Below are 27,213 nucleotides of genomic sequence, written 5' to 3'. Positions count from 1 at the left end.
TATGCATCGCTAGAAATACATGAGATCTGTAGAAAACGGAACAAGCTACGGAAGACCATTAGGGTCTTATCAAAAAAGAGAGAGAGGGGAAAATGGGGTTTAACATCCCGGTGGAGTGGGGGGGGGGGGGGGTACTCTTTTCTCCAGGTTATTGCGGCCCCTGGACCCAAGCCTAAAAGGACCTAGGATGGAAGCCCCCCCCCCCCCCCAATCAAGAATTGCTTCCGCCGGCCCTGCTACACATCCGGGTATGATCCTGTAATCTAAATTTTCTGCAGTTATTCCTGAAGACAGGGGTGGCACAAATCAGTACCGTACGCTTTTTTTTTCATACATACTCTTCAAAAAAAGTAGGGGATATTGAAATGCAAATACCTATGTAGGTTAATTGTGATATGATAAATAGTCATGGACACTTAATTGACATGCTTTAAGTATGTTCACAGATGAAGAACTTATCGCCCCAACAGAACCACTGAGCTATACGTGCGACACGCAATAGCGCAATACTCGTGGGAGGGGTTCATTGTCAAATTTGACACTTCAAGGAAGGGTTGCTGAAAACTGCCGCGTGCTGGTTTATCCTATCAATGTTTGCTTTCCTATAGGTTCTTGCATAAGATTTACTGTTTAGCGTATCTTTGCTTTAGTTTGTTACGTTTAATGTGCAATGAGATGTCTTCAACATGATGAACGTCTACGTGCTATTGGCATGCTTCAAATGGGTTCTTCACAGCAAGCAGTAGCCAACATGCTTAATGTGCCACAGTCTGTGATCAACAGAATGTGGAACCGGTACCAACAAACACACAATGTTGATGATAGACCTCGTTCAGGTCTTCCTAGAGCCACTACACAAGCCCAGGATCGATACATTCGTACACAGGTCCTGCGAAATCAAGGACAGGCGGACAATCAACTTTCTGTAAACTTGTACCAAGTTACAGGAATTCGAGTTACACCCCAAACGATTAGAAATCGGCTACATGCAGCCCATTTGCATGCGTGACGACCGCGTGTTGTGCCTCCATTAACTCGCCAGCACATGGCAAACAGGCGCCAATGGTGTAGGCAGCTTAGAAATTGGGGTAGTCGTCGATGGGCGCGTGTAATGTTCTCAGATGAGTCAAGATTTACTCTGGATTTCACCGATAGGCGTGCTCGCGTTTGGAGGCGTGTAAATGAGCGTCATGCTAACGTTAACTTCAGACAGCATGACAGATTCGGGCGTGGGTCTTTTATGGTGTGGGGAGGAATCACCAAGACTGGCAGAACGGACTTGCATATTGTAGGCTGGTTGGAGAAGGTGACAAATCCAGCTTTGTGGGAAGAAATTCCTACCCAAATGATTTCTTCATTTTCTGAAACAACTATGTCCCTAGTGTTCCAGAAAAATTTTCCCCGCCGATCGGAGTTGAGCAATATTTTTTACAGCATTTTGAAATTTTGACCCCCTGGGTCAACATAATGAAACTGACAACCATTTATAACTTCAAAAATATCAATTTTACACCCTAGAAATGTATTATCAACATATAGGAAAGTGATACCAAGGATTCCAGAAATGATGTCAAAAATAACGTACGACGTCACCGTGACGTCAGAATACAAAATGGCGGAACTATGACGTCACTGTGATGTCAAAATTCAAAATGGCGGAGACGTGTTGTGAATAAAGCAACAACAGCAAGCAAATAGACAAGAGGAACATTCTGGACACCATAAAATATTCATTCGGATCATCATCAATAAAATCATCAAAATATTCTTCAGTTCTGATTTGTTCTGCCCCGTACCAAATTCATCTTCTAAATCAATGCTGATTTGTTGGCTATTCAGACAACCCTCCCCATGGCATCCTCCACGCGCTTCAACACATTTCAAACCATTCTGTGTACAAGAACATGACGAGCATTGGTTTTTCAACGATTTACATTTACACCGAATGAAATTCAGAACGTTGTCTGGTGCTGATGGAAGAACAGTCGCGATGGGAACGTATCTATTCTCTATCACTTGCCCACCCCAATTCACAAGGTCGACGCCATCGCGACTAGTTCATCCCAAATTCTAACCTTAACATGGACGCGGTGAGCATGCTGCTCGGCTGAGGCAGCTGTTGGAGGAAGTCTATTGATTTGAATGGAAATTTTTTCAGCGATCATAGCTTTGTACCTTAGGTACCGGACTTTAGTTGTGACAATACATTACACAGAATAACCTTTCTCCAGCTTCAGATACTTCGGACTGGGAACTTCCAGGGGAAGCTATTGTCTAGCTTGCTTCCTGAAAGATATCACTGTTCGTATGTTTAAGAAGTCCCAATTCACAGCATCCGAAACAACCAGAAGTGGTATCACACCCAGACCAGGCGTGAATGAACAATAAATTGTCTAATACAGTTTTATCCATTGCGCTGCAGACTGATTTTATGTCATAGGTGTTGCGCTTTTTGTCCAAGTGGCAAAGATGAATTGTCGCCATTTCTGGTTTCGCGTGGTGCAGTAATGAGACCAAAATATCTGTGTCATTACAGGTTGACCATTTCTAGCGTAGTCAATGCACGTCTTCGTAATAGTGACATCTGCATCACCATTGTACCATTTTGTCGGGACTCCATGGGATTCAAGATCGTTGACTACCTGATTGATTAGACGGATTTTGTTTTCAGTGTTGGCCAGAAACTGGCCTTGACTATAGATAACTGTGGTGTCCGATTTCAGAGAAATGTCACTGTTCCTATATTTAGACGTAGCAGCTCGGCGCTCGTGCTCATGATCCTTAATATTTGGTTCATAGCCGTCGAACACGATGAATATCTCCAACATCTTAGAAAACTATCGGTCATTTGTAAAAAGATTTCCCTCGCCAATCGTCGTGTTTGGTTCATAGCCGTCGAACACGACGATTGGCGAGGGAAATCGGGTACCAGAGAAATGTATACGGCTTTGTGCTAAACCATCGCTTGGAAAACATATCCAGAATATCGGGAAAATATATTTCTTACCGAAAGCATATACTCGTTCTTTCAGATAAAAATAAGATTAGATGATCAAACATTGATAATACAAGATGTTTTGTAAATAAAATATCTAAAAGATAATAGAAGATATAAATAGTTAAAATAAAGAATATGTCATTATTGGACTCTATAGTAGAGGGGGTTCATCATGAAATCGGGGGGATTGGATGGCCGAATGGTTATCACGTGCGCGCTGTATCATACGGTCTGTCATTGAGTCAACTGGCGGAGTTTCGTTTCCCCGGTTGTGCGTGACAAAGAGTATGGTCGCCTGTCCAACCTCGTAGGTTTTCTCCGGGTCCTCCGGTTTCCTCCCACTACAAAAGACCCCTACGCGCAAGCGAATTATTGAAATAGAACTGAACATAGTTTGTGTCGAGTGGACGTTAAACCCAATTTCTCTTTCCCTATGAAATCAATAGAAATTACTGTAAATTCGGGAAGGCAATAATTTTATTGTTGGGCTAATATACTTTTTTAATTTTACATTTTAATTGAAATATTGTACAGCTAATGGGTGATACTTGGCAATACCACCATGGATATCTATGTCTTAATCCAACGCAGTTCAGGATTTCAAAAGGTGATGGAACGCCATATCAAAACTAAAAAGTAAAACGTGTGTAAACTTTACACATGTACGTCGAGTTCTATATTTAGAAATTAATTTTTGAAGAAAGCATTATAAAATATGGAAGCTATTTCTACAATGTGACAAAACAAAATTAAACGATTCTCTTTAACTGGGATTTTAGTTATCTATATAACTGTTATCTTATAAGCCAACAAAAGTTTCAGGTATATCTTCGTGGATTTTGCAATCCCGGGGTGTGAATTATTGTTTTATCTTTTGTTGATTAGCTGAATAAATATAGGTTTGTTTGATTGGTTGAATATATCGAATTATTTATTGACACAGGTGAAATGGTTAGGTTAGGTTTTATAACAGGGGCAAAGTCAGAATATATATTGTCTACCTATTTAAGAAAAGAACACCACCCACCACCATTTAGACGTAGCAGCTTGGCGCCCGTGCTCATGATCCTTAATATTTGGTTCATAGCCGTCGAACACGATGAATATCTCTATCATCTTAGAAAACTATCGGTCATTTGTAAAAAGATTTCCCTCGCCAATCGTCGTGTTTGGTTCATAGCCGTCGACCATGACGATTGGCGAGGGAAATCGGACACCACAGTTATCTATAGTCAAGGCCAGTTTCTGGCCAACACTGAAAACTGTATTAGACAATTTATTGTTCATTCACGCCTGGTCTGGGTGTGATACCACTTCTGGTTGTTTCGGATTCTGTAAATTGAGACTTCTTAAACATACGAACAGTGCCATCTTTCGGGAAGCTAGCAAGACAATAGCTTCACCTGGAAGTTCCCAGTCCGAAGTATCTGAAGCTGGAGAAAGGTTATTCTGTGTAATGTATGGTAACAAAAATGAGATACCTCTGACTAAAGTCTGGTACCTAAGGTACAAAGCTATGATCGCTGAAAAAAATTTCCATTCAAATCAATAGACTTCCTCCAACAGCTGCCGCGGCCGAGCAGCATGCTCACCGCGTCCATGTTCAGGTTAGAATTTGGGATGAACTAGACGATGGCGTCGATCCTGTGAATTGGGGTTGGCAAGTGATAGAGAATAGACACGTTCCCATCGCGACTGTTCTTCCATCAGCACCAGAAAACGTTCTGAATTTCATTCGGTGTAAATGTAAATCGTTGAAAAACCAATGCTCGTCACGTTCTTGTACAAAGAATGGTTTGAAATGTGTTGAAGCGCGTGGAGGATGCCATGGGGAGGGTTGTCTGAATAGCCAACAAATCAGCATCGATTTAGAAGATGAATTTGGTACGGGGCAGAACAAATCAGAACTGAAGAATATTTTGATGATTTTATTGATGATGACCCGAATGAATATTTTATGGTGTCCAGAATGTTCCTCTTGTCTATTTGCTTGCTGTTCCGCCATTTTGTATTCTGACGTCACGGTGACGTCATACGTTACTTTTGACATCATTTCTGGAATCCTTGGTATCACTTTCCTATATGTTGATAATACATTTCTAGGGTGTAAAATTGATATTTTTGAAGTTATCAATGGTTTTCAGTTTCATTATGTTGACCCAGGGGGTCAAAATTTCAAAATGCTGTAAAAAAATTTGCTCAACACCGATCGGCGGGGAAAAGTTTTCTGGAACACTAGGGACATAGTTGTTTCAGAAAATGAAGAAATCAATTGGGTAGGAATTTCTTCCCACAAATTTTCTATCTCGACCAGACTATTGTTCAAGGAAGGGACACTGGTATGTACTACCGTGACCACATCCTGGAACCGATAGTTCTGCCCTTTGCTCAACGTGCAGATCGACGTTTCATCTTCCAAGATGATAATGCCCGTGCCCATCGCGCTTGTGTCGAGACTGACGACCTCCAGCGTCACCATATTGTCCATATGCCTTGGCCAGCCACGAGTCCTGACCTTTCCCCTATAGAGCATGTCTGGGATATGAACGGGAGACGTTTTCGTCGACGTCATCGTCAACCGACAGCACTGCAAGAATTGGCCGTAGCACTGCAAGAGGAGTGGGCCAGATTCCTCCAAATCGTGATTGGACAGTTGATTAGGAGCATGCCACGACGAATTGCTGAATGTCTGAGGATTGGTGGAGCAATTAACCATTATTAAGACAAAAATCAAAAACGTCCATTTTCACTTTTGACAGTGTATCTCTTTGCGAGTGAAATGGGGCCGTCAGATAAGCCGCCCATATGAACTGTTTATGTTCATGTGTAGGCAATTGGCCTGTTATTAACATACACTGGTTACCTCTAATAAAAACAGCAGTGTATTTCCGCCGTTTTGTATTGTTTCTGAATATCCCCTACTTTTTTGAAGAGTATATATTAATACCACAAAGACAAAGCAAATGATATAATGATTACCTGGTACTAATATTATATCTTTATGGCATTTACCATATATAAGATAATATGTATGTCTGGCTCCAATAATATTATGGTTTCCATATGGGATTACCCACGTGTGTTACTTGGGGACAGTATAATATCTATATGACATTTACCACATATAAAAATAAATAATATACATGTATTTGTCTGGGTCCAATATGTTATCCATATGGGATTACCCACATGTGTATCTGGGGCCAAAATCATATCTATATGGCATCTTCCACATATAAAATAATATATATATGTCTGGGTCCAATATGGTATCCATATGGGACCCACATCTGTACCTGTTTCAACGTAGAATCATACCCATTGAGTAGATATTAAGAAGTATTTAGGAAAAGCTTAAAGGAGCTAAATCGCTAACATTTGGGACCTAGAAATTGACAAAAGTGGGTCGCAACGCATATAATACTGTAATATGAATGTGTATAAACTGATTTACATTCAATCGTTTCCGTTTTTACTCCAATTTCAAATCAGTTATGTTCGGCGAAATAAGCCAGCAGTCTCAAGCGAGCGCAAATTTCTAGCGTCTGGTTATTCCAGTCTACATACGCCGTTTGATTTGGTGCAATGTGTCTAGCCTCGTCCCTCGAGTCTCTTGATGTAACTGGGGCTGATGCGCCTTATGGTACACGATTCGTGTACCATTGGTAAAATGTTTATTTTGTCTTAAATATTGGATATCAAAAGCCCATCTTTTCCCGGTAAGATCACAACATGAATGTTGATTTAATTTGACAAATAAATCGTGTTTTCAATGTTGAAGATTTTGGATGATATTGAGTTAGAGACTTAGCTACTTTAAAATAATAACTCGGCGCCACTAAGGCGGCTTTAAAATGGGAAATTCAAAGACAACAACTCTAAATATTTAACCGTATATTGATCACTATTGTTGTCAAAATACTGTACTGTGGAAGTTCCATAATTAAACCAGTTCTTTTGGTCTAATAAAATCGACAGCTTCAATGGGTTATTTTATCACAAGTACAATTTAGAATTGTTTAACTTTTCTGAAAATTCTCCAATGAAATTTTGTTGACTGCAATTTGATCAAATCTGATAAAATTTTAACCTTTACGAGTAATATAAATAGGTACTCCATAGTTAGATGATTTAGTCTACTGTCGTACTGAAACTTACTAAAAATTTAGTCAAAGAAATCAGGACCGGTTATTACTAAAGTTTATTATGAATACAGCCTGGCTGGTAGATTCTTGATAATTAGATTTTAATGACTATATCAGATTCTGTACTCAAATGATATAATATTTAATATTGCAGAGGTCATCAAGCCAACCTCAAAAACCTGTCAGTAAGTCATCCTTAACAACCAATTTAGTGAAGTTTGTTTGGTCATTGGCTGAATTTTAGATTCTAAAATGCAGAAGTATGTGTATAGCATCTAGAAGTTAGTACACTAACAAGAAACTAGTGAAAGTGGTACACATCTCTGCAGTCAATTTAATCAAAGGTAAATATGTCCCATCCTTTCCTACTATAATATGCTTAATGGTTCATGGAGTATCACTCAACTTTTGGTAAAAAAAAAATAAAGTTTCTATATTTCGAAAATTTTTATTTTGACCAATATCTGATTAAAACAAAAGATATAATAAATACTAAATCTGGTCTTTTTAGACTTAATCCATTTGAAACTAGAGTCATTAAATACTGTCCAAATTGGAAGAAGAGATGAAAGACAGCATAAACATCACTGGTCAGCTCAGCTATTTCACAAGTTGATGAAACAGACTTGGAAGACCTGTCTTTTATCTTACCAGTAAAGACAATCCAGTAACTGGTGCCTTTTTTCACAAAAAAACTTTAAAATTCCAACCATTTTCATTTATGATCAGGATGATGGAGCTGCTTGTGCGTGCATGTATGGTAAGACGTGATAAGAGAATGTGAACTTATATGGAAGAAATAGTCTCGTTCGTTCGATAACTTTACATTATAATGTAAAGTAACGTTGTGACAACATTGTTCAGGGGTTGTATCACAACGTCTGAAATAGGTCAGCTGTAGGTTGTTTTGCAACAAACTCTTACGTTGTGACAACGTTGTACGGACGTCAAAGCAACATTGTCACAACGTTGTGTGGTGGTTGACGAAAAGTTGTGACAACGTTGTACGGACGCCAAAGCAACATTGTCACAACGTTGTGTGGTGGTTGACGAAAAGTTGTGACAACGCTGTACGGACGTCAAAGCAACATTGTCACAACGTTGTGTGGTGGTTGACGAAAAGTTGTGACAACGCTGTACGGACGTTCAAGCAACATTGTCACAACGTTGTGTGGTGGTTGACGAAAAGTTGTCACGACGTCAGAATTTGTTGTTTTTCAACGTTGTGTGGTGGTTGGCGAAAAGTTGTCACGACGTCAGAATTTGTTGTTTTGAGGTTGTATAAAACCCAGTATAAGCCCCATCCGAACTCCCTACAGTTCTGCCCCCACTGGACTAACGAAGACGGGAATATCGGCCGGGCACGATGGAAGTTAAATTAGGTGTGTGTTCGGGGAAGGGGGGGGGGTGCTTAAATGCCCGACAGATTTGGGCCACGGTTTTGACATAGTGAAACGATACGCGAAGTTTCAACACCCTCACTCAATTAGAATCAAAGTTATTGTGTCCCATCACAACCAATCTAATTGCTTCTTTCTGAATAAAATCAGTATCAATTAATAGGACAGTACGTAGTTTCAAAACATTCAATTCAAACGATTATATTACAGTCAATATTAATGCTAGAGTCATATAACTTTGCAGTAATGGGTAAAGGTAATAGAATCTGATCATTAAATTTTAAGTAATGGTCATGTAATGAGTAATGGAAGATTTCAAAAGTAATGAGTAATGGAAATGTAATTAATTACATTCCGAAAATCATGTAATGGTCAATTACATTTCAATTACATTTAATGGCGCATTCTTTGAATGGCATTTAGTAATTAGAACATAATCAAATAACGCACTTTTATGGAATAACAATTACTATGGTTTATTTCACTGCAACGTTTCAACAAGATTTCACAAGTCGTTTTCAAGCATATATACACAAATAAATAAAATGAGAAAGATATGAATATATATATAAACATCAGTGCGAACTATCCAATGGTATGCATGTCTTAAAATCTGTTTGATTAAATGCTAAATTAGCACTAATCTTTAAATAGTAATAAAATGTAATTATTTACTTTCAATGTAATGGGTAATGAATGATATTGCTAAAAATGAGAAAGTAATTTTAATGCAATTGGTACTGTAATAATAATAATAATTTATTATTTATAATGCGCCTATTACCAATATAAAATGCTCAATGGCGCAGTTAACATTTTGTGGACATCACACATAGAAAATAAAATAAAATTAAATGGATGATAAAAGAACTTAAAATGGCTTATAAAGATTATAATAAAATATGACATGTAATAAACAAATTTAAACTGTACATGTACTTAATTGGTCCCTCTTCTGTCCGGCTCATATTTTAGATGAGCCGAAACTGCTGTTATTATCTCGGCTTCATTGCAGCTCGGCTGACTGATCATTACACTATCTGAAGAATACAAAAAACTGTATATTTACTCTGTCAAATTTTGTAAATTATATAATTCAGTCCGATCAAAAAGGTGGTCCTAAAGCTGTAACAGATAATTCTGCATCCCATGAATTATGGACCAAAGGTGGCTTATTGGGTAAAACGCTGGCTCGCTTGTCTGGAGGTCGCATTTTCGATCCCTACATTTGCCGAGAAAGTTCAGTAGGCCTGACAAGGACAACTGTTAGTCGTTTGGATGGTATGAAAAACCGAGGCCTCGTGTACACATTGACGTGCAAGTAAAAGATCTCTTGGCAGTTGGAATTCGATATAAGAGTAGGCCATAGTGCCGCTGCCCGGGCAAATTTTTCCTTCATTGCACGCGGTATAGCGCATGCCCATCTTCATTAGCCTAGTCTGAGCAGAACAGTAGGACGTTAAACCCCATATGAATTATATTATATATGACCCAATAACACATTCTATATGAGACATCGCTTGTGTTATTACTTTCATATTCTCCATAAATTTGTACATGTAAGAAAGGCATGGGTGTTAAATTACAAAAAAGATAGGTTGCCAGGCAACGAAACATACGCCCACAGCAGCTAAATCGTCCGGGCGGTCAACAAGAGTTGTCGCATATTTTTACTTTTTTCGGTAATGAAACATTTATAATACACTAAAATCTGATTAAGAGCAACAACTCAGAAAACCATTAGAATTTGTTTGGTTTTTATAAAGTTCTGCCCCATGCTAACGTTTTGTATACAAAACTTTTAATACTGTATCATGGATTTAGCTGTCCAAGTCATAAAGATAGGTTGCCAGGCAACGAAACATACGCCCACAGTAGCTAAATCGTCCAGGCAGTCAACAACAGTTGTCACATATTTTTACTTTTTTCGGTAATGAAACATTTATAATACACTAAAATCTGATTAAGAGCAACAACTCAGAAAACCATTAGAATTTGTTAGGTTTTTATAAAGTTCTGCCCCATGCTAACGTTTTGTATACAAAACTTTTAATACTGTATCATGGATTTAGCTGTTTCAAGTCATAAAAATTCATTGAAAATCAATATACTTGTTCGCCTCAAGATCTTAAACTCTGTGTATCAATCTGAAGTCAATCGGATATTAACTTTGGCCTCTAGAGCGTCCCCAAGATTTTTCAAAGTGATCAAGGGCCATAACTTTGGCAGTAATTATCAGAAATCTTTGAAAATCAATAGGATTCTTCGCCTCGTGACCTCAAACACTGTGTATAAATTTAAAGTCAATGAGATTAACTTTAGCCTTTAGAGCATCCACAAGGTTTTTTGAAGTGATCAAGGGCCATAACTCTGGAAGTAATTATCGAAAATCGCCGAAAATCAATAGGCTTCTTCGTCTCATGACCTTAAACACTGTGTATAAATTTAAAGTCAATCGGATATTCAGTTTGGCCTCTAGAGCGTCCACAAGATTTTTTGAATAGACTTCTTCGTCTCATGACCTTAAACACTGTGTATAAATTTAAAGTCAATCGGATATTAACTTTAGACTCTAGAGCGTCCACAAGATTTTTCAAAGTGATCAAGGGCCATAACTCTGGCAGTAATTATCGTAAATTGCTGAAAATCAATAGGCTTCTTCGTCTCATGACCTTAAACACTGCGTATAAATTTAAAGTCAATCGGATATTAACTTTGGCCTCTAGAGCGTCCACAAGATTTTTTGAAGTGATCAAGGGCCATAACTCTGGCAGTAATTATCGGAAATTGCTGAAAATGAATAGGCTTCTTCGTCTCATGACCTTAAACATTGTGTATAAATTTAAAGTCAATCGGATATTAACTTTGGCCTCTAGAGCGTCCACAAGATTTTTTGAAGTGATCAACAGCCATAACTCTGGCAGTAATTATCGGAAATCACTGAAAATCAATAGGCTTCTTCGTCTCATGACCTTAAACACTGTGTATAAATTTAAAATCGATCGGATATTAACTTTGGCCTCTAGAGCGTCCACAAGATTTTTTGAAGTGATCAAGGGCCATAACTCTGGCAGTAATTATCGGAAATCGCCGAAAATCAATAGGCTTCTTCGTCTCATGACCTTAAACACTGTGTATAAATTTAAAGTCAATCGGATATTCAGTTTGGCCTCTAGAGCGTCCACAAGATTTTTTGAAGTGATCAAGGACCATAACTCGGGCAGTAATTATCGGAAATCGCTGAAAATCGATAGGCTTCTTCGTCTCATGACCTTAAACACTGTGTATAAATTTAAAGTCAATCGGATATTAACTTTGGCCTCTAGAGCGTCCACAAGATTTTTTGAAGTGATCAAGCAATTGTGGACGCCGGACCGACGGACGAACGGACGGGGGCGAGGACAATATACGACCACATTTCAATGTCGGCGTATAAAAAGATCAACACTCATCGATGAAGTAATAAAAACTCGTGTATGCCCATACCATGTTTGATTATCCGATATTTAAGGATATGTTCGTAAATTGAGTATGATAAAAACAAACCTCGGACAACTTTGTAAATTTCTAAGTCCATTATGGACCGCCTCCCTTTATTTCCCTTTAAATTAAATTGGGCCATTAGGGAATTAGACATCAACCTGTTAAAATAAAAAGACATACTGTTTATGCGTTTGACAATACCACGAATTTTGACTTTCCATTCCTTGACACCTAGAAATGGACATAAATGGGTTGCAACGCATATAATAATGTAATATGTTTGTATATTAACTGATTTACATTCAATCGTTTCTGTTTTTACTGTAATGTCTAATCAGTTATGTTCGGCGAAATACGCGAAGAGAGAGAGAGAGAGAAATGGGGTTTAACGTCCACTTGACACAAACTTGGTCATTTCGGGACTAACACATGGTTCAATTTTATTTCAATAATTCGCTAGCGCGTAGGGGTCTTTTTAGCAGTGGGAGGAAACCGGAGGACCCGGAGAAAACCCACCAGGTTAGACAGGCGACCAAACTCCTTGTCACGTACAACCGGGGAATCGAAACCCCGCCAGTTGACTCAATGACAGACCGTATGATACAGCGTGCGCGTGCTAACCATTCGGCCATCCAACCCCCCATACGCGAAGAGTCCAAATTGAATGCCAGTCTTTGGCGTCTGGTTATTCAAGTTTACACCCGCATATAGTATTCTCTTGGGTATATTTAACTTCATTCTTCGAGTCTCTCTATTACAAATGAAATTTGAAAGCATTCTTGCGCGCGATTCGTGTGGCAATTTCAAAACTTTAACTTTGTGTTAAATATTGGACATTAGAAGCCCATCTTTTCACGGTTACAACATTGATGTTGGGTTTAATTAAACAATGGGTCCCATGGTTGCAATGTCGAAGACTGTGGATGATATTGAGTTAGAGACTTGACTCCTTTAAGACGAAGACGATTGGAAAACGAATGTACGATTATTTTATCAATTTGTTTTCAAAAGAAAGAATACGACTTTAAACTGGTAACCACCAAGGCTCATCAGATGGGTTACCTATAGCTATAACATGAAATAAATGAAACACATCTAGTATATTATTATATTTCAATCACTGTAATATTTACAATCAATGTCAGTTAAATTATGCAGGTGTATGCTCATGGATATTGATGTTGTACATTTAATAATAAAATTACCCTTCACTTGAATTAAATCTAAAACCCACAAGCATGTAATTAAAGAGCTGTGGTGTTAACAGTCGCACTAGCCCGGCATTATATCCACCTGTCCGTAGATCGACAAAGTACAAGATTTAATTTTCAGAGCATATATGTTTTGTTGCGTGTCAACCTATCTTTTTAATTAAGATCGTAGACTTGGTTGCCTAATAATTAAAATGTATACAGCGACTTGGTTAACCGTTCATCGGTTACTACTGGTGAAACGGTTAAAAAAATTACAAACCGATATTCGTTTTCATATCATATTTGACATTCAAAACCAGGAATGGTAGCCAAAAATGTTTTCATTCACTAAAGACTATATAAATAGTTCATACAGCACAAAGTTCATATAGCATTTGTCATTTGTAATATATCACGGGAAATTAATGTCTTATTAATTCCCGCTCGAAGTTTTGTACACGTTACATTATTATTAACACTCCCTGCAAAGCTTGGGGTAGTATCAACTTATCTAAACAATTCATGAAATTGGTAACCCTATAAATTTAAAGATAATAGATAATGGGAAAGTCCATTATACAATACTATAAATATTGAAATGGCCCCTTCCAATTCAGGACATAGATTGAAATAGCTCTTTCCAAATCCAGACATAGCAAATGACCAAAAACTAAATGATTAAAATGCAATACAATTATAAAATAAAAACACTAAAGTTTCAGAACTAAAATAAATCATTTAAGAGATAATAAAACATATTTAAAATACTCAATTTACTTTGCAAGGAGGGTTCAATAATGAAATGACAATAGAAGTTCGACTACGTGGAAATGGCACCAGTAGAAAATAATCTACAATTACCGAAACAATTAATTCTTTTATATCATAATTATTTCTAAATGGACACAAAATATTAATTAATCGTAACATACCTAATTCTCAACTGTTACGCCTTCTAGCAACTTATAAAACTCGACAGTTTATCACAGCTCTATAAAAGCAGCCATGCAGGTTTGGCTGGGATTCCTTTTTGGCGGAAAGATGTTTAAATTTGATTGGGCCAACTGTCAACCTTGGGTGTGTTTTAAAATAAAATATGTATAAGATAATTAATCTTGACCTTTATTGGGTTTTTTTTATATACCGGTACATTAAATATAGATATTTTGCAATTAAGTTATGAACGTAATTAAGTTTTAAAGGTGTAATAAACGTTTAATAAATGTTTTTTAAAAAATATTTTTTTTCAAATGGCGTGTATAGGTAATTGTTACCTATTCATTGCGGGTTCTTTATAAACGGTTCATAAACGTTTAAAAAAATCATATTTACGGTACTACGTTTTAATGGAAAATTTTGTAAGAAAACATCAATTATGAACGTTATCTAAACATATTATATTAAACATTTTTATCAATATTTATCGAAAACTTCTGAAAAACTTACACTTAAAACATTTAAAAAACGTTTAATAAATATTTTTTTTTTTACATAACCTTTTATTTAGAAACAAGAAAAATAACAAAAACAAAAACAAAAAACGTTTTTGAAATATTTTGTGCTTGCTGGGATTCACTTAGAACTGTAATTAATTAAATAATGGCCAGGTTTCACACTTATATATAATGAGCGCCATGGAAAACGCATCACTTAGTTTTTCGTATAACAAAATGATCCTGTAAACATATCTTATTTATTTTGCTTCTTATTGTGAACAATATTCAAATGGGAACACATCAATAACAACACATTTGTACACTTATGGATGTTTAATCTGTAATCAACGGTACAAAGTCAGAGGGGTCAAAACCAAAAGTACGACACAGATGTCAGTAGCGCGTGTGTCCTCCACGGGCTTTTACGCACGCTGTGCAGCGACGTCGCATGGAATTAACCAATGTTTGAAAGAAGGCCTGGGGCAAATTGTTCCATTCTTGGACAAGAGCAGCTTCTAAAGCAGCAATGGTGTGCATCTGTGGTCTCCGATACAGACGGCGTCCAATCTCATCCCAGACATGTTCTATTGGTGCCATGTCCGGAGACATGGCTGGCCAGTTCAAGACATTGATGTTGTTAGCAGCCAGGAAGTCCATACTAAAACGGGCGGTATGTGAACGTGCATTATCCTGTTGGAAGTGCTGAAGTTGTGGGTGCGCTCGAAACATCGGAACAACAATTGGTTGCAAGACATCATCACGGTAGGCTACAGCATTAACGCGACCCCTGCAAATGTGTAAGGCGGTCCGGTGATGAAATGTGAAGCCTCCCCACATCATTACACTTCCCCCACCCCATCGATTCGTTTCGAAGACGCAGCAGTCTGCAAGACGTTCCTCAAGACGTCTCCACACACGTTGACGGCCATCAGCGTGATAAAGATGAAAGCGACTCCCATCACTGAAGAGCACACCTTGCCAGTCTACTCTTCTCCATGTCTGGTGTGTCCTTGAGCCCATATCAAACGCCGCTGACGGTGATGATCCCTAAGGATAGCTCCAACATAAGGTCGTCGTCGAGTCCTACTTCTCTTAGACGACGTCTTACGGTGTTGGCACTTACTGGTCCTTGTCTTTCGACGACTGCCGCACATGTTTGAGTCGCTGGGCAGAATCTGTCACGCAGATGAGTGACCCGGATGTAGCGGTCTTGAGCCTGGGTTGTAACGCGTTGTGGACCAGGACGTTGACGGTCACGCGTTGATCCAGTAACTCGAATACGTTCCACCTACCTTACAGTAGTGGACTGATGACAATTGAGGTGTCTGGCAATAATAGTACGCGTAGACATGCCAGCCCTGGACATTTCCATGGCTTCATTCCGTTGATTTTCAGTAAGTCTCGGCATCTCTAGCTCGATTCCTTCACACGTCCAACAACAAATTACGACAAATTCACGTTTCACAGTTCATGTACAGCACATTAAGTTGAAAACATGCTTTTAAAGGGCTCACACACAATGCTGCAGGTGAATATTGGGTTTTTCATGTGCATCTCATGCAATTTTTTTTTGTGCACACGGGCCGAAATTTTTTGCGTTTGGGAGCATTGTGTGAAACAATAGTTCATAGTATTGCATAATATTATACATACAAAACCAACTAGTAATAAAATATTTGGGAAAAAAAGTGATGCGTTTTCCATGGCGCTCAGTAATATAACGGTATCTACTTAAAATGATCATTTAAATACTTAAAAGAGATTGAATTGATTTCATTATTCTTTTATTATTATTTCTTTTTTTTATACCGGAATAGTATTATTAAATTTACATTAGCACTATTAGATGTCGATCTACGGCTGTTTTTATTAATAATTTGTTTAGTGAAGCCGAATGATAAAAATTGCGTTAAGTCTACGTCGATCGAGATTTTGCCGTGGGTAACAAAACTCCGTCAAATCAAATAGCCCAGTGACGTGTAGAATAGATCAAATGGCTTGCTATGTGTCGCAAATTATTCGTTTAACGGCTATGTATATGAGTAATATGAAAAAACTAATGATGAGAGATTTCATTTAGATTAGATCTACTTGCGCAACACATCAACGCAAATGTCTAGCCTAGACTAGTGCAGATCACGTCGGTTCTAAATTCTACGTCGCTTGGCCTAGACTCGTGTATTCTGAGCGGACTGACACAATCATGCAGCTGGTCCAGCTAGTTTTAATAGTTAAAGCAAGAATTTCATATTTTCTAAGAAAGTCAAAACATAATTATTTCTATATCTTTTGCTCAGTAGGCTGTCAACTCAATATTATAGGATCATAGGTATCATTATGGCACTTATAAAATCATTCACACCGGAAATAATAACACAATTACCACCTTTGTTGTTCTACCCCCCCCCCCCATGGAAAAAATATCTGCAAACATTTGAATTAGAAGTTAAAAATGATATTTTGGCCAATTTCTCAACTGGCAATAGTGAATTATAGGAATAATAGGATTATTCTGTAACAAGGTAGGACTGTTTATAGATACCATCTATTTTAAAGCTTTACTTTAATACATTTTAAAAATATAACTTAAAAACATGAAATTCACTCGGCACAGCTGCAGTCTGAGTGTGTTTTGAAATGAACGTCGCCACTTACATCGCGGTCGTCAACAAAGTCCATGCCTACATTGCCGGTAATCATATTCGAGGGGCTTTCATATTCAACTTAATAATAATAGTCTCTGTTACTACATGATGTATGTATAGGTGCGCGTGTTTTACATACATGTAAATATAGTTGGTGTTTTTGTTGTTTTATAGCCATTGATAATGCTGTTGCGTAGGTAGCCTAATGTTTTGTTTGTATTTGTATGCTGTCTCTAATAGCCTAATGGGGTGTTAAGATACAATATAATTTTATCTGATCTTATATTAGCCTTAGAAGAAGCAATTGACGATTTTTATATCCCTTCCACATACCCGGTTGAGAGTTAAAATAATAGAACTTACCTTCGGCACAAACCAAAAAACCAATATGGCGTCCCAGAAGCATCTTTCGCGGCAACATTTAGAGTCACGTTATCAGTTTCCGCGGGAAAAAAACCCGCTAGTGTTACCAGATAATTTACTGAAGAATTAACCGGAATATTTGTCAGCTTCTAGTTGTTTTACAATAAGCCTTAAATAAAATGTATTATAGTTTGTATTGTGTTATTAAATCTCGATCTACGTCGTTAACCAATACAACTGTACCCAAGATCATACGTCAATTTCTATAGATAAGCGCATTGCAATTCCTGTTTTATGCACTGAATTTGTGTAGCAAACGCTGCAAACTACACAATATGCATTAATCACCATTTTCTGTGCTTTGTGTTATTATTTCAATTGAAAAACACCGGATGTAAAAACAGCGACATTTAGGTGCGGGAGAGGCATCTCGTTTACAGTTCATAATACATTTTTATAATACTTGACGGACGCAAACGCCTTTTCTTGCTTTCCCAACCCGTGTGCTCAGCAACATGAAAGCAAGCCAGTATTGCCTATTTAGTACACCAATAACTTTAATGCATTAAAGGAAATTATGATTTCCGAAAAATTATAAAACAAATAAATGACCGATGTCGGACACCGCCGAGTGGGACCCGACGAAATGTTTCAATCCGCGATCAATGCAGTACAAATTCGCCGTGTTCAATGACAAGAAAGTGAAAATGTTTTATTATACTTAAAAATCATCGAATTTGGGGCTCTTTATTTGACTGACAAGAAAGCAAAATATTTTCTTCCAAATAACATTCTGAAAGTTCCGCTTTCACTTTCTCTCGGGATTTTGAATGTGACTTTTTACCTAAATGGCTGCCGGGAACAGGGAATGTCAGGCAATGTCATGACCTTGACTCAGGTTACAACCCCAAAATTGACCTTGTGGGTGCGGGTCACGATTTTGACCTTGAGATTTATTCGTGATATCTGGGTGGTACATGAAGTTTTGGGACTTTTTCGATCCCAAGGTCAAGGGTCAGGTCAAAGGTCAAGGCCCCATTCGAAAGGTCAATGAGTTGCCTATCCATGGTCATGACCTTTGATTTGCCGCGCAGACCAGGGGCCCCACCATGTGCCCGGGAGCATCGAACTCAGTAGATATTTTGGTGACCTTGACTCTTTCAGATGACCTTGACCTACCGGGGTCATGTGGACCAAGATGACATTTTGGAAGGTCAAGGTCCAGTGGTCCTGACTTAATTAGATGGGCCCCTAGGGTTCAAAAACCAAAATACTTCCGGGGCCCCTAGCGGGTCAAGGTCACGACTTTTGGTTGGCGATTTTAAAAAATGAAGAACAAATGTTGGGTCAGTCTATCGGGTCACCAAACCCCGGGGCGATCGGAAGACATTTTTGGGGCAAATTTCCCTAGAAAGTGAAATAGCTGAGCATTACAGCGGTGTGGTCTAAGGGCAGATAACTCGCCCATCCCAAATCGGATCCGACGACCTTGAGGTCGTGGCTATTTAAACTAAATTGACCCCTGGGAGTCTCGTGGTGACCTTGGTTTGACAATCAGAGGTCAAGGTTCGAACTGCTATATATGACGTTTCGATAACGTTATGACAATGTTGTGACAACGTTTTAACAACGTTGTGACAACAACCTGTATATGAAGTTTTGATAACGTTGTGACAACGTTGTGACAACAACCTGTATATGTCGTTTTGATAACGTTTTGAAGACGTTGTGACAACGTTGTGACCACGTTGTAACAACGCCGTGACAACAACCTGTATATGACGTTTTGATAACGTTGTGAGAACGTTGTGAGAACAACCTGTATAATGACGTTTTGGTAACGTTTTGAAGACGTTGTGACAACGTTGTGACAAAGTTGTAAAACCGCTGTGACAACAACCTGTATATGACGTTTTGATAACGTTGTGACAACAACCTGTATATGACGTTTGAATAACGTTTTGATGACGTTGTGACAACGTTGTGACAACAACCTGTATATGACGTTTTGATAACGTTTTGAAGACGTTGTTACAACGTTGTGACAACGTTGTAACAACGTTGTAACAACGCCGTGACGACAACCTGTATATGACGTTTTGATAACGTTGTGACAACGTTGTGACAACAACCTGTATATGACGTTAGAATAACGTCTTGATGACGTTGTGACAATGTTGTGACAACGTTGTGACAACAACCTGTATATGACGTTTTGATAACGTTTTGATGACGTTGTGACAACGTTGTGTCAACAACCTGTATATGACGTAAATACAACGTCGAATATTGGTCGAAAACACGTTGTACAACGTCACGACCAATATTGACGTTGTCACAATGTTGTAACAACGTTGCGTGCCCGCTGGGTATGTGGATATGCTGATATTTTTAGGGTAATATATAGTACAGTTACTTATTTGTTCGTTTTTTTTTTCTTTCTGATTAAGATAAACCAACTTGGACGATTAGGTGGCAAAGATGCAGTCCTGTACACCGTTAAGAACATTATGAAAAATCTCCTTGCTACTGATGTACAACAGCTCTACATCTGGATAGGACAAAAGGGCAAGCGTGAATTTGGGGCACTAGCTACAGCTAAAATTGTTTTTAGTAAGTAATATTGATGCTACTTCATTATTGGAAATATATGCATATCCATGGTACGATGGGGTTTATTTTAATGTTTTTATATGCTCTCATCAAAATATCTTCTAAGCCTTTTGAACCGGGGGCGGCCTATGTGCGCACTATATCAGAAGGTCTGTCATTGAGTCAACTGGTGTGGTTTTGATTCCCCGGTTGTACGTGACAAGGAGTAGGGTCGCCTGTCCAACCTCGTGGGTTTTCTCCGGTTTCCTCCTACTGATAAAGACTCCCTACGCGCAAGCCAATTATTGAAATAAAATTGAACAATATGTTAGTCCCGAAATCACCTAGTTTGTGTCGAGTGGACGTTAAACCCCATTTTTCTCTCTCTCTCTTTTGAACCCTTCGCATATTTCATGTACAATTTAGATTTGAGTTGTATGTGTTTTGGCATATTCCTGAAGCAATGGCCCGAGAAATCCCTCTCTGGCCATTGCTGGGTTGGCTTCTGATACTTGAGCTTTTGAGGGAGTTTGTCTATTCTTCCCGTTCAATCAAATCTATCTCAAGTACAGCAACATGACAGCCCTTCGTTTAATCTGGGTCTTCCCTAAAACTTTGGACAGTGATTTAAGGTATTAAACACGGTGAAAGTATTTTCGTCTCCAAACAGTATTGTTTACATTGTTTTCGATTTGATAGCCGCGTTTGTCACGCAATTAGTTTTTCTACAACATTCTGCTATGCACTGGTTAATTGGGCATAATAAAATCGTGAGTCATGACGTAACGTTATGTAAACATATTTGGTCAAATTTGGAGCCGTTTTAAGCGTAATGCTTTTGTAACGCAGTTCGCTATTGGTTGTTAATCGGACAATTGACCAGTCATAATTTGGAACATAAATTTGTCTTCGTTAAAGCAGTGTTTAATGGGATTAGGTATAATCAAACGAAACACTGCGAGGAGTATGGTGTTTTGGGGTCTAAGGGAAGATAATATCGGTAGAGTGGTCCTACTTTGTGAGTTGCACATCAACAGACTAATGTGCTTTCTTTTTAATTACAGAGTGGAAGATCCCAAAGAATTTCAACCGTCTTAACTGAGAAAGCATAATAATAAAACATGAAACCAAATAAATAGTTTTGTGATTTTATTAGACTTATTTGGTACTTATTTGGTACTTATTGTTTACCTGAGCAATAATGCTCCTTCCCAAACACAGAATTGAACCCAGGAAATGTTCTCAAAAATGCAACCGGACTTCTGAGATGGTAATGTGTTCTTTATGATTTTCATGTAACCCATGGTACACATGCTGTTCACCGGGACCAGCCCTATAAAATTCACCCCCATACTGGTTGAATCATTCACACTACAACGTCCGCAGCATGCTATGACTCGTGACAGCTCACAGGAACCAGGCGCTTGGAAGACTCGACGCTGGCCACACTGCCCAAGCCGTTGCCAATTACTTCCAGATCAATGTTCGGACCATCTACAGGCTTCAGCAACGCTTTCCGGCAACCAGCACCACGGATGATTGCCAACGAACTGGTAGACCAAGGGTTACCACAAGGCGACAAGACCGCCATATTGTGTGACAGCACGTGCAGAATCCGTTCACACAGGCATCTGAGACAGCACGTCAGACAGTGGGAACACACTGAAGACCCATCAGTACCGATACAGTGCGCCAACATCTCAACAGAGAGAACATCCATTGCCGTAGACCGATCCTCAACCCTCGCCATCGAAGTGAACGTCAACAGTTTGCCCAACAACACGAGAACTAGCGACACAGGCAATGGAGAACTGTTCTGTTCACAGATGAGAGTCGGTATTGCGTATAAACTGCAGATGGCAGGACCAGAATATGGCGTCGACGTGGCCAGCGTTATTCTGACCAATGTGTCATGGAACGAGACTCATGGGGAGGTCCAAGAATAATGGTTTGGGGCGGAATCGGCCTGAAGCAGAGAGTGGGTCCTGTTGTGTTCCAAAATCTTGGTCCAGGGAGAGGAGGCGGCATCATAGCAGTGCGCTACATCGATCAAGCTCTGACCCCACGTCATACCACATTTCGCACGTCATCGAAATGTTTTCCAGCATGACAACGCCTGTGCCCACACCGCCAGAGTTTTTCAGGACTTTCTACAGCAGAACGGTGTCAACGTTATGCACTGGCCAGCCCTTAGTCCAGATTGAACAGCTGATGGATTGCGCCAGGCTTTTCTGATGGTGTGGTTCCAGGTGCCAATGGCGTTCATCAATCTTCAGGTCTACTCCATGTACAGACACTGCGCTGCTGTTATTGACACTCACAGTGGACACACCAGATACTGATGTATAGACTGTGTACAGACTCTATACCTTCTCGTAATGTCTTGGAATTGTGATAAATTAGTCACTAATGTGTCAACATACTGTTGACAAAAAATTGCTTTGATCCATTTTTAGTAAGTCATTTCCTAGAATGATTTGATAAAATTGCCTGTCTGATTTTTTGCTGTTTAGTATATTAAATTAGTTTACTATCCATATATATCTTGTCATTTCCACACCACAAATAAGCTCTGTACAGCATTTCTTAGAATCCAACAGGAGTCCCATATGAATCCCATATTACATATCATGGCATATCCACAAAGATCCCATTTTCTACCCATATTAGATTTATTTGCACCCCACTGAGTCCCATATTACATTTCTTAACATGGCCATATAGATCCCATGCAAGCCCCATACAATACCCATATTATTTTAAATGACTTACCCATATTAGACCCCACACAAACCCCATTTAGTACCCATATGGATCTCATATTATGCCCATATTACATTTATTTGTACCCCACACAAGTCCCATATTACATTTCTTAACTTGGCCAAATAGGTCCCATGCAAGCCACATATAACACCCATATTATTTTAAATGATTTACCCATATAGACTCCACACAAACCCCATTTTTTACCCATATGGTTGAGCCCATTAGGATCTCATAACGATGTCGGGTGCAAAAATGTTTGGGTCCCATATGGGCTCCCCATAATGGCCCCATATTACATGACAAGGTACCCATCAATGAATGTTATCAGGGCAATGTGTACACGGGACCTTGGTTTTTATTACCATCCGAACAACTAGATGGCTGTCCTTGTCAGGCCCTCCGTCCTGCACAACTAACCCACTAACAAGAGGAAACTACACCGGAAAATCCTGAGGAACTTTCTTGGCCAACACCGGGAACGAACCCGTGACCTCGAGGCTCGAGAGCCAGCGTCTTACTCACTTAGCCACTGTGGCTCCTTTATCCACTGAGAAATCATTCTACTGAAACATAACGTGAGGCACAGAAAGGGATAAATGAAAGAGCAGGGGTGTTTGTCACATTTCGATAAGAAATACTATTTTTCACATATGGCTTTATAATACTTGATAGAACTGTGATGTAAGTCACTTATTAACATCTTTCCTCAGTGTATCGGTTAAGATCAGTCTAGCCTCGGCCCCTCGACCAAAACTGTTCTGATTTCCACCAATACACAGAGGAAAGTGTGTTACTAACTACTACTTAACCTTCGGGCAACGGCGCTCGTACTCACGTCTTCATGAATTAACACATTGGGAGAGGTCAGAATAAATCGGTGTATGGGAGAGGGCAGAACAAATCGGTGTATCGGTGAAGATCAGGGCAGTTTTGGTCAGGAGCCATCTCACCCCGGCTGGGGCCCCTTGACTAAAACTTCACCGATAAACCAAGGAAAGTGTGCGCAAATATTACCAGTTTAATCCCAGTCTGCTATATTCCAATTGACAATTGTTGCCTGCACAATCTTGTGGTTTTTCTGCAGTATCTCCAGTATTGTAGTTTATAGAATTTGTTTCATGTTTTCTAAACAAATGCACTAACATGCACACTTGATGAAAGTACCAAGCCAATAATTTAATATTATTGGGTTACTGTGTATATATTATTATATAAAACAATCATTCAGATTTTTAATTTATTTCCACAATGATTGATACAATGAGTTTCACTATTAGATGACTAAAACTAAACCTCAAATTGATGATAGCAAGTCCAAATTTTTATTAGGTATATGTCAACCAATATTCACAAATAAAATTGCAGAAACCATAGAGCAGAAAACAACTCTGGACAGTAATATACACATGTTATTTTTGATGGACTTGTTAGTTATACAATTCCAATCACCATAATTATATGTGAAAGTTTATTATTATTACAAACATGATAAATATGATTAGAATGGATATGAAGTTATCAATCTCTAATAGAATATTACTAATGTTAACATTTAAAATGTAAAAAAATGGCAGATTAACACTCAACAATAAGATGGTGATCAGCTTAATTAATAATACATGTATTTTAAAATCTAACACCAAGCTTCACTACTGTATACAAAGCATATACTGTTATATCTACAATAAGACCTAATTTAGTGACATGTAACCTGGCTGTAGAATTAAACTATTCAAATTAATTAGTATCAAAGATTATCCAACAATACAGTGTGTTCAAACGTCAAGTTTGTGTATGTCTATAATTTTATTTTACTTGTGCTTGTTGTCTATGTTATATTCTTTGTAAAGTGCCACAGAGCAGTCAAACTGAATGAAGGTTCAGTGCTCTAGAAAATGAACCAGACAAATATCTGCAAGCTTGGAATAAATTGCCAAATACTGATCAACTTTTAAAGAAATCTAATCACTCATTTCCATGTCAACCTCTTGTTTGTTGTCTTCATCTAAATTTATGGTCGAGGGAAGGGGTGGAGGTATCATTATAGGTGCAGGGGGTGGAGGTATTAAAGCTAATAGTCTATCTCGTTCTCCCCCACTACTGTAGCCTTTCTCTTCTTCATCATAATCTCGTACAACTTTTAGATCTTTTGAGGACTTTTCCTCACGATCTCTTTCCCTTTCTCTTTCTTTATCAACTTTCTTTTTTTTACTTCTCTCCCTACTTTTACTACGATCTCTATCCTTCTTCTTTTCTTTTTTACTCCTGTTAAAATAAAAAGATAGGTTGCCAGGCAACGAAATACATACCCACAGCAGCTAAATCGTTCGAGCGGTCTATAAGGGTTGCTGCATATTTATTCTTTTGTAGGTAATTGGGGGCATTAACAAGACATTTTCATACAGATCAGATTATAATTTTTGTCGTTTGAGGGTTGACTAGGTTCTACAAACTGAAACCAGGGCCTTAACTCTGGAAGTAATTACCGAAAATTTTGAAATTTGACAGGCAATTTTGTTTTACTTATTTAAATATTGCAATTGCATATAAATTTCCTACAGATTAGATCATTACTTTTGTCATTCAAATGTTCACAAGGTTCACAAAGTAAAACAAGGACCATAACTCTAGAAATAATTGACGGAAATTGCTGAAATTCAATAAACCTCCGTTTCACAAAATTAAATGATGCATATAAATTTCATACATATCGAATGATAACTTTCATCAACTGAGCATTAACAAGATCGAACAAAGTGAAACTAGGGCCATAACTCTAGAACTGATTATTGTAAATTGCTGAAATTCAATAGGCTTTGTGGTTTCACTAATCTAAATACATTTCATATATATATAAATCTGATAACTTTTGCGGTTAGAGCGTTCACAAGGTTCAACAAAGTGAAACAATCTACGGAAATTGCTGAAATTCAATAGAATTCTTCATTTCACCAATTTAGATAATGCATATAAATTTGACAAAGATCTGATTATAACTTTTGGTGTTAGATCGTTCACAAGGTTTAACAAAGTGAAACAAGGGTCATAACTCTAGATGTAATAAATGGAAATTATTGAAAGTAAATAGGCTTCTTCATCTTATTAATGTGAACAACATATATCAATTTTAAAACATTCGCATGATAACTTTTGGCATTAAGAGCGTTCACAAGAAACTGTGGACGAATGACTGACGGACGGGGGCGATGGCAATATATGTCCACATTTCTATGTGGGCGTATAACAAAAACAAAAATAATAAATCTGGACACTTAAATCTACAAAGATTTTTAATAAATATCTTGTTCACATTCCAAACTAAACCCTGGAAACACGTTGGTTCAGTCATAAGGCCTGGCTTACTAACCAGAAGGTCAATGGTTAGATCCAGGCATTGGCAGAGAAAGTTTACTTTTTATTATCTTAATCAGTGGTGCAGGACGAAGGGCCTGACAAGGAACAGGATCACTCATTTGGACGGGATGGGAATAAAAACGAGATCCTGTGTAGATGTTGGCGTGCACTTAAGAGAGCCCTTGACAGTCGGAAATCAATTGCTGTCGAGGCAAAATTTGCCTCATACATAGCACACTGTTAGCTATGTTGGTGTAGAAAAGTAGGAGGTTAAACCCCCTTTCATCCCTTACTAAACCAGACTTTCTAAAGTATAGTTCTGAAGAGTCAAGAGAGGAAAAAGTCCTCTCAACACACAAGGTCATATTACTTTTAGAACAATTAAAATGACTATAACTTATTAGGTGTCACAACTCCATTTCCTGCGTTGAAAGAAAATCGTTTTTTTAAACTCAACGTCAAACAGTGGCTACTTAAGCTTTTGTAATAATTTAGAAATATTTTGGAAGCAGATATCCTGTTCTTTGTTTGATATAATTTTTTAAATACGTGTTCGTTTTAGTTATTTCATAAGCATAAGTTGAAAAACGTCAATTTCGCATGTTTTGACGTTACGCTGACAAATTTTGAAATGAGGATACCCCACTTCAAATGCTCGGCGAGGTCACTCATTATTAATATTTCTTTTTCATTTTAATATCATTAGAAAGATAATTGAACGATCTTGCGATCGCTTTTTTTTTTTTAAGTTGAACGCTTCAATTCACATAATCTTAATGCTATTAAAATCAACAAAATTAGAGCATATTAAGTGACCTCGTCGAGCATTTGAAAA

The 27,213-nt window shown here is 38.2% G+C and overlaps 1 protein-coding gene and 1 long non-coding RNA gene across 7 annotated transcripts in view; one reads left to right on the top strand and one right to left on the bottom strand.

Moving 5' to 3' along the window:
• The first annotated feature begins 172 nt into the window (after positions 1 to 172).
• On the top strand, positions 173 to 22,693 carry LOC126819660 (uncharacterized). The gene is made up of 4 exons (XR_007679716.2): positions 173 to 314; positions 7,298 to 7,487; positions 20,114 to 20,276; positions 21,320 to 22,693. It is a non-coding gene; the product is annotated as an uncharacterized LOC126819660 (long non-coding RNA).
• A 1,554-nt stretch (positions 22,694 to 24,247) lies between these two features.
• LOC126819643 (probable splicing factor, arginine/serine-rich 7) overlaps positions 24,248 to 27,213 on the bottom strand; it is a 44,419-nt gene continuing 41,453 nt past the window's right edge. For all 6 annotated transcript variants that reach the window (XM_050547785.2, XM_050547787.2, XM_050547788.2 and 3 more), the window contains one exon: positions 24,248 to 25,289. In XM_050547785.2, coding sequence (XP_050403742.1) covers positions 24,986 to 25,289 — 304 coding nt within the window. In that variant the 3' untranslated portion in view covers positions 24,248 to 24,985. The remainder of the gene's footprint in view (positions 25,290 to 27,213) is intronic.

Source organism: Patella vulgata, chromosome 4 (assembly GCF_932274485.2).
Source record: "Patella vulgata chromosome 4, xgPatVulg1.2, whole genome shotgun sequence".
NCBI classification, from domain to species: Eukaryota; Metazoa; Mollusca; class Gastropoda; family Patellidae; genus Patella; species Patella vulgata.
This window is presented reverse-complemented; position numbering and strand designations above follow the sequence as displayed.